The sequence below is a fragment of the Mesoplodon bidens genome (assembly GCF_964165515.1).
Source record: "Mesoplodon bidens genome assembly, chromosome: 17".
NCBI lineage: Eukaryota > Metazoa > Chordata > Mammalia > Artiodactyla > Ziphiidae > Mesoplodon > Mesoplodon bidens.
This window is the reverse complement of record NC_138174.1, coordinates 340,255-352,938: the sequence shown is the minus strand read 5'-3', so window position 1 is coordinate 352,938 and position 12,684 is coordinate 340,255. Positions and strand designations below refer to the sequence as shown.

General features: G+C 45.8%; 1 protein-coding gene across 1 annotated transcript in view; it reads right to left on the bottom strand.

Moving 5' to 3' along the window:
* Positions 1–8,191, bottom strand: part of RNF17 (ring finger protein 17) — a gene marked incomplete at its 5' end in the record, with an annotated part of 124,006 nt that extends 115,815 nt beyond the window's left edge. The window contains 4 exons of the mRNA XM_081214444.1: positions 3,590–3,767; positions 5,275–5,422; positions 7,538–7,619; positions 8,100–8,191. Of these exons, the coding sequence (XP_081070570.1) occupies positions 3,590–3,767; positions 5,275–5,422; positions 7,538–7,619; positions 8,100–8,191 (500 nt within the window). The remainder of the gene's footprint in view (positions 1–3,589; positions 3,768–5,274; positions 5,423–7,537; positions 7,620–8,099) is intronic.
* Between the last annotated feature and the right edge of the window lie 4,493 nt (positions 8,192–12,684).

Here is a 12,684-nt window from a genome sequence, read left to right as displayed (position 1 = left end):
TGCTAATTATTAGAGAAATGCAAATAAAAACCACAATGAGGAATTGTCTCGCACCAGTCAGAATGGCCACCATCGAAAAGTCCACAAATAATAAACGCTGGAGAGGGTGTGGAGAAAAGGGAACCCTCCTGCACTCTGGGTGGGAATGTAAATTGGTGCAGCCACTATGGAAAGCAGCATGGAGATTCCTTAAAAAACTAAAAAAAGAACTACCATATGGTCCAGCTATTCCACTGCTGGGTATATATCTGGAAAAAATAAAAACTCTAGTTCAAGAAGTTACATGCACCCCAATGTTCATAGCAGCACTATTTACAATAGCCAAGACATGGCAGCAACCCCCGTGCTCATCAACAGACGATTGGCTTAAGATGATGTGGTCTATATATACAATGGACTATTACTCAGCCATAAAAAAGAATGAAATATTGTCATTTCCAGCAACGTGGATGGACCTAGAGAATATTATGCTTAGTGAAATAAGTCAAAGAAAGACAAATATCATGATATCACTTATATGTGGAATCTAAAAATTAATACAAATGAATCTATATATAAAACAGAAACAGACTCACAGACATAGAAAACAAACTTACAGTTATCAAATGGGACGGGGTGGGAGGGACAAATTAGGACTATGAGATTAACAGACACACATTACTATACATAAAGTAGATAATCAACAAAGATATACTGCATAGCACAGGGAATTACACCCCATATCTTGTAATAACCTACAGTGGAATATAATTTGCAAAAAACCCCACAAAGAACAAAAGCTGAATCACCGTGCTGTACACCTGAGACTACCACAACATTGTATATCAACTATATTCCAATTTTTAAAAAAGCTCACCCGTACTCAAAAATCCTTGTACTTTGCTGCCCTCAGGAAAAAGTCCTGATTTCTTAACCTATCTCCACACTACCCAACCAATAGTTTCTATTACTAATCCAAAACGGAATTTAGAGTACCAATCAAGCCAGTATTCCCACGTAGCCTGCTAATTTTTCTACAGTTTTGTGAGTGGTATTACCTGTTCCCCTCATCTGGAATGCCCACTCTTTCCTCTTCATCAATTCATATTCTCCTCATCCTTCATGGGTCAGCTTTAGAGCCACCTACCCCTCCTCCAAACCTTCAGATTTCTCCCTGCACTCAACATTGTAGCAATTAGCCACATCTCCTTTTCCACCGTAATTTGAATAATGACAATCTCATTGCATAGGGGTTTTTCTTGCGCCGTAAGGTGAATTGAATGTGGTGCAGTACAAAGGAATTAACTCTGATTATCACCAGGCCAAATGGAGGGAATTATGCCTTGGTAATCCCAGCTGAATAAATTCTGGGTAAATCGGGGTCAGTGAGAAATACAATGACATGTTTAGACCTCATATAATAGGTCTTAGTACCTCCCGGACCTTTCAAATGGAGCAGCCAGAATTACCTTAATATTTAATTTCTCAGTCATTTGTCTTTTTTTTTAGAAGGTTTTTCAAGCGACAGCTGTTGTTGTTGTTTTTAATTAATTAATTTGTTTATTTTTGGCTGCATTGGGTCTTTTTTGCTGCGCGTGGGTTTCCTCTACTTGCGGCGAGCAGGGGCTGCTTTTTGTTGCAGTGCGCGGGCTTCTCATTGCGGCGGCTTCTCTTGTTGTGGAGCATGGGCTCTAGGCACACAGGCTTCAGTCGTTGCGGCTCGCGGTCTCTAGAGCGCATCCTCCGTAGCTGTGGCGCACGGGCTTAGTTGCTCCGCGGCATGTAGGATCTTCCCGGACCAGGGCTCGAACCCGTGTCCCCTGCATTGGCAGGTGGATTCTTAACCACTGCGCCACCAGGGAAGCCCCATTTGTCTTTTTGAATACTACCTCTTCCTTGTTGTTTTCTTCCGGAACTCCTTTTAGACAGTAACAGGACCTTCTCTTTCTATCCTTTATTTCTCTTAACCTCTCTTTCATATTTTCCACTCTTTATCTCTGTGCTGCATTCTGCATAATGTTTTTCAGATGCATCCCCTAGTTAATCAGTGCTCTCTTCACCTGGATTTGATTTGCATTTAACCTGACCACTGAGTTAAATTTTCAATGACTAATCTAATTCTAGACGTTTTTTTTCTTTTTTTAAAAATTTCCAAATTTGCCTGATCTTTTTGGATAGTATTGTGTACCTTTCTCATGTTTTTGATTCTATCTTTTATTAATTTAATATTTTAAACACTTATTTCATTATGTACCTCCAAATTTCTTTCTCTGACATTCTTGAGGGGTCCAATTCTACAATTTATTATGTCTACTGATTTTCATTCATGGTGATTTGTTTCCTCATGTGTTTGGTAATTTTGGATTTTAAACTCACGTTTGGGAGTGTTTATCTGTGGGAATCCTTTTTTTTTTTTTTTTTTTTTTGGCCACACCATGCAGCTTGTGGGATTTTAGGTCCCTGACCAGGAATTGTACCCAGGCCCTTGGCAGTGAGAGTGCAGAGCCCTAACCACTGGACTTCCAGGGAATTCCCAGGGAATCCTTTGAAGCCAGCATTAAGGATGTATTTCTCCAGATTATGTTTTTGCTTCTTGTAGAACATAGTTCCCAAAGAACTATGAATCTAGGACCACTTTAATTTCTTGGCTTGTGTTTTCCTAGACTACTCCAATAGCATATTTTGAATCCCAAGCCCCCCTGAAGGCAGGTGTGTATTCTAGATTACCTGGGGAGGTATTTTCCCCACCCAAAAGTATACAAGATAGACAAACTTCTTTGCCTTTTAGCCAACTTGTTCATGCCCACCAGCAGTGTATGAACCTTCTAGCAAATGCTTGGATTAGCATCGGTTTTATTTTTTGCTAATTCATGGCTGTCCTTTCATATCTCCTTGTGGCTTTAATTTGCATTTCTCTAAAGACTGATAAGGCTGGCATCATGTCATATTTATTGGTCATTCAGGCTTTCATATTTGTTTGGTGGGGGGACATGTTTGTCTATTTCTTATTGATTTGTATCAATTCCTTATTTATTCTGGATTCCATTGCAAATATCCTTTTCAGGCTGTGACTTGTTTTTTCACTTTGATATCTCTTGTTGTCCCAAGGTGTTTTATTTCACTATGGTATTTTCATTAAGACTTGCAATATTTGCATATTGTTTAAGAAGTCTTTCCCCAAGCTAAACATTCATGTGATTCATTATCTTCCATGAGCTGTATTACCTTCCCTTCTACTTTAAAATTCAGTTTTGTTGTTGGTGGTATATGCATAGGAGTGGGAGGAAGTGGGGTGCGATGGAACCCAGTAATTTGGATAGACAGGGTCATGAACCTTGATTTACCCTTTTCCTGTACACTGTTGGTGTAGTGCCACCTCAGAACATAGAGACAGATATTCCACGGTGGCATTTTATTATGATTTTTTAAAAAAGAATCAAGTATATTTGAACTTCAATTCTGCTTTTGTTTCGATAAAACCTTGGGTTTACCATTTTCCTTCTAGACTCACTAAAAGTATCAGGTTGTCATGAAAATAACTGATTATACAACATTCACAGAGGCTGGTACACGGTATGCGCCCAGTAGAAATGAAGCTGTGAACGCTCACTTGGTGTCAGAACCCAGCAGTAGGGAGGACACGCCAGCCAGCGTGACACGGTCTCCAAGGGCACCAGATGGCGCCAGGCCCATGACAAACAGCATTTGCAGTTTGGTGCCTTTCTTACCTTTGGAGGTGGTTTTCAGGTCCTCTGCTACTTTACCTCTGACCTTTCTGTTCTGAGTCACTGCTAGCAGAGGTGTGCATTGAGAAGGTATAAGCTGTCTTCCATGAATATTCTGGAGGGGGCAGAATACCCCTCTTTCAGGAAGTGACTCTGGCTTTGTCCCTAGAAATTTCAGGGCAATGGGGCAGGAAGGACCTTTAGCAATCACTGAATCCCACATCCTCATTCAGGATGGGGAAGCTAAGGCTCTGACCTTCCTGGGTAGAGCTAGAGTCCCAGTGTTTTGATTTCTGGACCATGCTCCTGGACTTTACTACACCAATTCCCATGTCCACTTTCAGAAAACTCAACTTTGGGAATTGTAACAGAGATGCACTGCATAGACATGAAATTTTAGATTAATGGACAGATGACCAGTGCTGCTCCAGGCCAGATTTGGGGGCCTTTGTAGGGATGAGCAAGCTTCAACCTTGCTGCTATGAAGAGTTAGGGGACAGGATGGGGTCTGCAGTGTCCTTTCTTGAAAAGTAGTCCCAAGGAGAGCTCTGGGGCTTTCCTGGGTGAGTTGGGTGTGGGCCCTCAGCTGCAGAGCTCAAGACACTTCTGGCCTGAACTTAACCAGCAGAGGTTGACTTGTGGTTCCCAGACTTTGGTGCGCTTAGGAATTCCTTGAGAGGTTATGAGACTGCAGAGGCCTAGGACCTAGAGGTTCTCACTCAGAAGGTCAGGGTGAAGCCCAGGCCTGTGCTATCTAATAGCCGTCCTGCGGCTGGCTGTAACGGGACCAAGTCCCACACTGAGAGACAGATTGCTGTCGATGGGAAAAAAATGCACAACCTAAAAGTTGAGAGTTATATTCTATTTGGTGGACAAAACTGAGAGCTTCACAGTTCACAATGCCAGAGAAATTAATTCCCTAAAGAACTATATCAAGGGTCAGTAAAAGAAACTAAATCACCCAACTCTAATGAGACTGGAGTACAAAAACCATTCAGACCAATGCAGGGCACTTGCTAAAGATAAGAAGGTATTTTTTTCATTTTTTTTTTTTAAAAACAAAGCTCCCAGATATGCAAAAACCTTATCAAGAGACCTCATCAGTTGGTCACAACCCTGGCACCTGAGGGCCGGGGGCTGTATTCAAATCCCCACTTCTCAGTGCAGCCTGGAGGAAGATTTCTACATCTTTGAGCGTCAGCTTCCTTCGCTGCTAAATGGGGCTGATATCGATACTGTGAGGATTAAACAAGATAATAGATGAACGACTTGTAAACTATCAAGTACAATACAAGCCTTATGAGTTCTTCTAAAATGTATAATAGATTAGATTATTAATTCAAAAATACAAAAAACAAACCTGAGGGCTTCAGCCTGGGCGGAGGCAGGTGTCAGGCGACCCTGAAAGGGTCAGGGAGTTTTTGCCACAAAGACTAGGTAGTTGGAACATCAAGCGATTACTATGAGTTAAAGAAAACCAGACACCACACCTCAAGGGAATGAATTTGGTGCTCTTCTATGTATGGGAAGATGCAGAAGTCTGGGCTCCCTGAAATCATTCCTCAGCTACCTGGGGCCAGTACCCTGTGTTTTCCCATCTGGAGACTCCTCATGGTTTGCTGTGTGGGAGGGCTGCAGTGGTCCATCGCGGTTCCCTCAGGGCTCACCGCTGGGCCGCTGTACTGTGACGGCCTGATGGCTGCAGCACGCTTGGTTTCCTGACGTGGCAACGACATTTTCTCACTCGCATCGCCTTACACTCTTGAGGTCTCTCCTGACTCCTCTGTGGCCCATGTGCATTTCTCTAGTGACTCTCATTCCAAGACATACATTCACTGCTATCAGATTTTCTTCTTTTGGAAACGTAAAGCTGTAGACACCAAGGAAGAAACAACACTCATATTTTCAGAGATTTATTTCGCTTGCGTTGAGGCAAGGAATTATGATTAGGAAATCCCCAGGGGGCAGAGTCAGCGACAAGCCCAGGCTCTGTGATCCCTCAGTGGTGAGGCAGGCCAAGGGGAGCGCGCTGGGGTCGGCAGCCCCTTGTTTCAGACTCTAACAGTCCCTGAGGGCGCTGCTGTGCTGTTAGCTGTAAGGCACCTGGCCAGAGGGGTGCCCTTGACCTTTCCGAACTCTGACCTGCCTTTTTCTCACGGGCAGAGGCTCTCCATCCCTCCTCTCTGATGTCATAAAAGAATAAAAACACTTCACGCAAAGCTCGAGAAGCACAGTCACCTCTTCGGGCAGATGTTGTCCCGCCGTGGTATTTTCTAGCTGCCACTTTTGGTTGTAAATGCACCCTTACTCCCCACACTCTAGTCAGATATGCCATTAAATGCGGGTCACAAACTCTGGTTATGATTCTAACAGGATGGCCTCCATTTGGATGATGGCTTCTGGGAGAAGGTGAACAAACGCTGGAGGCGTGTTTAATTAAGCTCACTGTGGCAAAGGGGAATTTCAGAGCCACGAAGAATGGAGGCTCACCAGGGAAATTTAATGCTCAGCCTGTCTCAGACACTCTCCTCTTACCTTCTCCCACCTCCTCACCTTTTATCTGAATGGCAAATAAAACTCACATCTGAATTGACAGGAATTTTCTGGAAACTAATACACTCATTCCTATATTCACCGGCCCATCTCATTTTAGTGAAAACAGTATATTAAATGTCATATTTCACCATGGTTTTTATACATAAAGATGCTTCCTTTTGTACACAAACCTTCCCCACCAGGGCTGAACCCCGGGTGGTGGATTCCCAGCAGCACCAAACACTCTTTTCAAATCTCTTTTTCTGCACCATCCATTGTAGGGTTCAATTACTCTCTTTTTTTTTTTTGGTCTTTCTTTCATGATTAGCCTTGCTTTTTGAGGCAAACTGCATTTTCCTAAAGATAGCCAGCATATACGTTATCCCCTGCAATGCAATGCTGACACCCTTCCTGTTGTCACCCCCAGTCTGGGCTCAGTGTACTTTCTGATTTGTTCACTTTTTTTTGATGACTATTGAGAGGCTATTATTTGTCTAAAAGTAGGCTGAGCTCCACGAGGATGGTAAAAGAACTAAACTCACTATTCCTTTTTTTTTTCTTTTTTTTTTTGTAGTACTCGGGCCTCTCACTGTTGTGGCCTCTCCCGTTGCGGAGCACAGGCTCCGGACGCGCAGGCTCAGCGGCCATGGCTCACGGGCCCAGCAGCTCCGCGCGGCATGTGGGATCCTCCCCAACTGAGGCACGAACCCGTGTCCCCTGCATCGGCAGGCGGACTCTCAACCACTGCGCCACCAGGGAAGCCCTTTTTTTTCTTTTGGTTGCACCTCTCGGGGGATCTCAGTTCCCCCACCAGGAATTGAACCCGGGCCTTCAGCAGTGACAGTGCCAAATCCTAACCACTAGACCACGTATTGTGTTCACGGTTAATTCCCTCAACTGCCCCATGAGGCAGGTATTATGATCCCTCTCCTGGAGCTGACAAAACTACGTGACAAAGAGTGTTCAAACCAGCTCTATCTGGCGCCAGTGCCCAGGACACTTTACTCTGTGGAACATTTCTCGCAAATTCTGGGATCAGTCCGCCCCCTCTTTCCTTTGCCTTCTGAGTGTAGGTCTTTCCATGTTTCTGTTTCTCAGCCTCTTTTCATGCCTCATTCTCTCTTTTTCTTTTCTGGCTGCACCGTGAGGCATGCAGGATCCAGTTCCCTGACCAGGGATCGAACCCCGGGCCCCCTTGGGTGGAAGCGCAGAGCCTTACCCACTGGCCCACCAGGGAAGTCCCTTGCCTCTTTCTCTTGTTGACGGTCTGTTCCTTGCTCTCCCAGCCATTCACTCACCAAACATTTACTAAGCTTGTACTGTGTGCCAGGCAGGCCCTCTTCTGAGCAGTCCCTGCCCTCATGGAGCTTACACTCCAGGCTAAAAGCAGATCAGCAGTAAAACGTGAGGACAGATGCTCGGATCTGCTATGGAGAAAAGGGAAGACAGGAAGGGGAGGGGAGTGTCGGGGAGAAGGGGTGCTGGTCAGGAGACCTGGGAGGGGTGGGAGGGGAAGGAGCCTGGGGTCCGGGGGGCGTCTGGGAGAAGGCGTCTCAGTGGAACAAGCAGCCAGCTCAAGGCCCCCGAGCTAGGCGACCAGGGCCTGTGTGGACAGGTCAGGAGGGGTCAGAGGCTCACCGCAGGGCTGGAGGCCACTGAGGACAGCCACTTTCTGACCGACAGGCTTTGCCATCAGCCACCCGATTTATGGGGACGCTCTACCATCCCTGCTCCGGCTCTGGGTGCGTGGGTTAGGGTGTTAACCCCACAGGGAAGCTCATTTCTGCCTCTCAGGGGTTTGGGTCACAGACACCGCAGCCCCCCAGGGACGACAGGGGGCAGTAATTGGCCCAGGCTCACGGGGGCTCTGAGGGCGGAGCTGTCTCCACCCTACCGTCACTTCCCCTGGGAGCTTGAAGCTGCTCCGAGGGCGCCCGCTTCCAGGGCCACATCGTGACCACAGCCCCCCGTGTGTGCATCTCTGGTCCCTGCCGCTTCCTTCCCCGGTGCCTGTGAGGCTCTCCCTCATCTCTGCCGCTGAAATCTCACCTCATAAAACTTGAGCTGGGCCCCTGAGGGTGGCCCCTGAACTCCACAACCCTCGTGCCTCTGCTGTGGCCTCCAGTCATGCCCTGGACGACAGTTTATTTACAGTCTGTCTTTCCCGTCTCACCGTTCCTCCTCCGAGGCGCCACCACGTTGCTCATCCTCAGCTCTGCTCACACCCTGTAGCCTCGTGCCCTGTCCAGCAGGTGATTCATTTGTCAAGAAATGAAAGCAAGAGGAAGAAATCCCATGTTGCAAATATAAAATGTAGGCAAAAACACCAACTAATAAATTCTAGTACTTTCAGGCTTACAAAATACTTTTCTCCACAGTATCTCAGTTTATCTTCACAAGTCCGTAGAAGGAAGTTTCTATCCCTTTAAAATGAATCAGGCCTTTGCCTTAAATTTCCATTACACTTTATCTTAGAACCTCTGGACCAAAAAGATAAAACCCCCCGAGCTGGGCTCTGGTATGTCGCGGGGAGGGCCGGGACCCAGGAATGGGGACAGAGGAGAGGGAGCCTGCCCAGAGATCTGGTCTGAAGCGGAACAAGCAGCGTCAGTGCAGTGAAAGCGCAGGGCAGAGCCAGCCCTGGAGCCCGGCCGGGGCAGCCCCGGTCCTGCACAGCAGCTGGAGCGGGCAGGTGTCTGTGTCAAGGCCCAGCGCCCCTGAAAGGAGTAAATACTGGTTTTCTGCCTCTCTTTTCAGTGTGGAAGGATACTTTTCAAAGAAAAGGTAAAATCATGGCTCCCATTCAGATATAAAATGAACAAGTGTTAAATGTATTCCGCTCATAGTTGCATGTGGGAACTAGGCAGTTGCTAGAACTGGCTCAAGGGAGAGGCACGCGTCCATCTGAACTCGAAGATGCCAGAGGATTGTGCAAGTGCAGCGAAACTGGCTTTTCCAGAGGAAGGAGGGCTGTCCCTGTTTGCGTGTCACAGACACGGACCGTTCTGAGCTGCTGTCACTCCTCCACAACCCCGGACCTGCAAAGCGTGCCTGAAGGCTGTGCTGTGTGCAGTGTGCAGTTTTCTGTCCAAGCACAGATTCTCCTGACATGACCTCACAGATTCTAAAGTTGAGCCGCTTTAGTGGAGGGAACTTGACAGTGCTGGACAGTCGTGTATCTGATAACTACCAGCTGCTGACGCTGTCCTGTTAGGAGACATCACACACACACACACACACACACACACACACGGGCCCAGGGCCTCCCGTGTGGGCCTCACACCTGTCACCACCTGTGCAGTTTAATCATCGCTCCCCTCGCTCCGAACTCACCTGCTCGTATCCATTCTTGCCTGGACGTGCTACAGAAGCCAAAGTGACCTGAACATGTGAACTGGAGCAAGTCCCTGTCTTTGTTAATAATCTTCAACAGCCTGCTGTTGCGTTTGCAATGAAACCCTGCGAGACCCTGTGCTCTAAGCTTCCCGCCTGCTTCTCCAGCTGCCTGGTGAACCAGTCTTCCTGTTGCATCCCTGTTCTGCCACACCTCCTGGAATTCTCCTCTGTGCTCATTCACCTCAGAAAGGACTTTCCTGACCACCCCTTTAAAGAGGGCTCACCCACTGCCCCATCCGACAACTGTCTAAGCCTCTTTCCACCTATTAAAACCCTGATCGCAATTTATGATACTTTTTCTGCCCCTCCCCTGGAGCACCAGTTCCATGAGTCTGTCTTGTCCCTGCTGTTTTCTCAGACTGCACGGCAGACACTGAATGAATAAAAACCTCTTATACCTGACACATCTTTCATATCCTATTGACAGGCAAGATATTCACTTTATTATTGCTGGCAGGAATATAAATTGCTACAGCTTATCTGAAAATAAATTTGGCACTATTTATCAAGAGCCTTAAAAATACTCTTAACCCCTTAATTCCATTTTGAGGAATCTATTATAAAATAATAAGAGATGTGGTATAGGGCTTCCCTGGTGGCACAGTGGTTAAGATTCCGCCTGCCAATGCAGGGGACACAGGTTCGAGTCCTGGTCCGGGAAGATCCCACATGCGGCAGAGCAACTAAGCCCGTGCGCCACAACTACTGAGCCTGCACTCTAGAGCCACAACTACTGAGCCCACGCGCCACATCTACTGAAGCCCGTGTGCTCTAGAGCCCATGCTTTGCGACGAGAGAAGCCACCACAATGAGAAGCCCACACGCAGCAAATGAAGAGCAGCCCCTGCTCGCCACAACTAGAGAAGCCTGTGCACAGCAACGAAGACACAACACAGCCAAAAATCATAAACAAAAATAAATAAATTTATGGAAAAAAAAGAGATATGTGGTATAAGATTTAGTGACAAGATGCAATCTTAAAAAAAAAAAAAAGGATGACCAGTAGGAAATAGATGAGCCATCCTACAGTGGGGATATGGTAAAAGCACTCTCAATATGGAATAATGTGTAGTTATTGGAACCATATCCTCCATGTTAAATAGAAAGGCAGATGGAAAACTTTATATTTCAGTTCTGCCTAAAAATAAATATATGTATAGAAAAACCCTAAAGTAACCACTCTTGTTTGGGTATATAACTAGGTAGTGAGATTCTCGGTGGTTTTAATTTTCTTTTTACTCTTGGATATTCCAAATTTTCTAAAATGAGTTACAATTTTATAATCAGAATAAAACAGACTGTTTTAAAAAATGCTCTATAAATCCACCCTCATCTCTATATATCTCTGAGTTACTCTGCCACACCAATTAGATTTAAATTAACTGTTATTTTTTCTAAAAAGTGTCTAGGCCTTGGTGGGTCAATGAAGCAGTCTCTCTAAAACAACACAAAACAAAAACCTCTGATATGAGATTTTACTGCCTCTTTTCTGTCTAAAACTTAATCAAGCCACTTGATATAACTTGATATAATTTCTGTGATTCCTTAAGTTTGTTATTTATTCATTTTACAAACATTTGAGTGTCAGCTTTTTGCCAGGGTAGGTACGTACAATATGAAAGTTATTCCAGACAGGGTTCCTGCTGTGAAGAGACTTCTACTTCAAACTTAACTCCTTTCAAGTGTAATCCAACACACCATAAACCCCTTACAGCTTTGTGCTCTATTTATAGCCTTCTCCCACTGGCTCTGGCAGGACCATGAGCTGCCGGCCATCACAGCTAGGGGCACTTGGACAGTCTGGCAGGGAAAAGAGTGAGGACAGATTCTTCTTAGTTGAAGTTTAGGAAGCATTACTGCCCTGCCAGGACTGGAATGAGGAGGCCGTCATGACACTGCCTGGAAAGGGTTCTGGTTCACTGAATTACTAACGTCAGATTAGTCCAGTGATAATTGTGGCTGAAGACAGAGATGAAAACCCCCGAGATTAAATACATTATTTTAACTTCAATATACACAGTGACACAGTACATTATAATCTATTTACATGAAGTTACAATGATGGCTCTGAGAACACGGCAGAGAACCATGGCTCCAAGACTCCCTTGTCCTGCTGCAGAGACACAACCTAGCGCCGTCAGCAGCGGAATGTCCTTGCCTGCGCGAATGATGGAGAAGAGGTGGAGGAGCGGCCACTGAATGGGAGAAGCTCACTCATGTCATCCTGTCAAATCAGTTTGTGCTGGGCGTGCAGCTGATGACGGAAAGGCTGTGAAAACAGCTTTCTCTCGTGCTGCTGCTGCTAGACAGACCCTTCCACAGAAATTCTGCCTTAAAAGTGCACACACATCCGAGAGGGGACAAAGCAGCGATGTTGGTGAGGGAAGAGTGCAGACCTTCCACGGAAAAGTAAAATGACCAGAAGAAGTAAAAAAAAAAAAAAAAAATTGAAATCACATCTCATTTTTTTCTGTCCTATGCTGTGCATTTTAGACAAACTCAAATTAATTAGAACACCACTCTCAGGTCTAGTTTCATAAAACATCTTTTACTTAAAAACGAAGCCTCTCTGGGGTGTCAATATGGGTGTGAGCACACGTGTTACACATGAATAAACCTAAGTTAAAGCATGAAACATAAAATTAGTGCTGCAGGGTGCTTTGCGACTGTCTTACAAGAAATAAATATTACATGTTAAGTCACAGTGGTCCTCCACCAAGGATGAATCCTGGTAAATGAAAACCCCTTTGGGCCAGGGGAGCACCTGGAGCTAGCCTATGCCAGCGCCCCGGGGGCTCCCTTTTGGAGCTGGTGGTCAGGGTGGTCAGCTTGGGAGGAGGGAGGGCATCACAGGACCACGCCTCAGAGTCAAACCGAGGCCGTCCCAGTTGCTGTGATGTAAATGTGCCATCGCTTCATCCCTCGCAAACCTCTAGCTGAATTAGCCTTTTCTGAGCAAGATGACTGTGAAGTAATAAATTCCCTGGGAATTCACAAGGAATCTCAGGGAGGTCACTGGACTTTTAACAGAGTGTGGAATGGAGGTTTG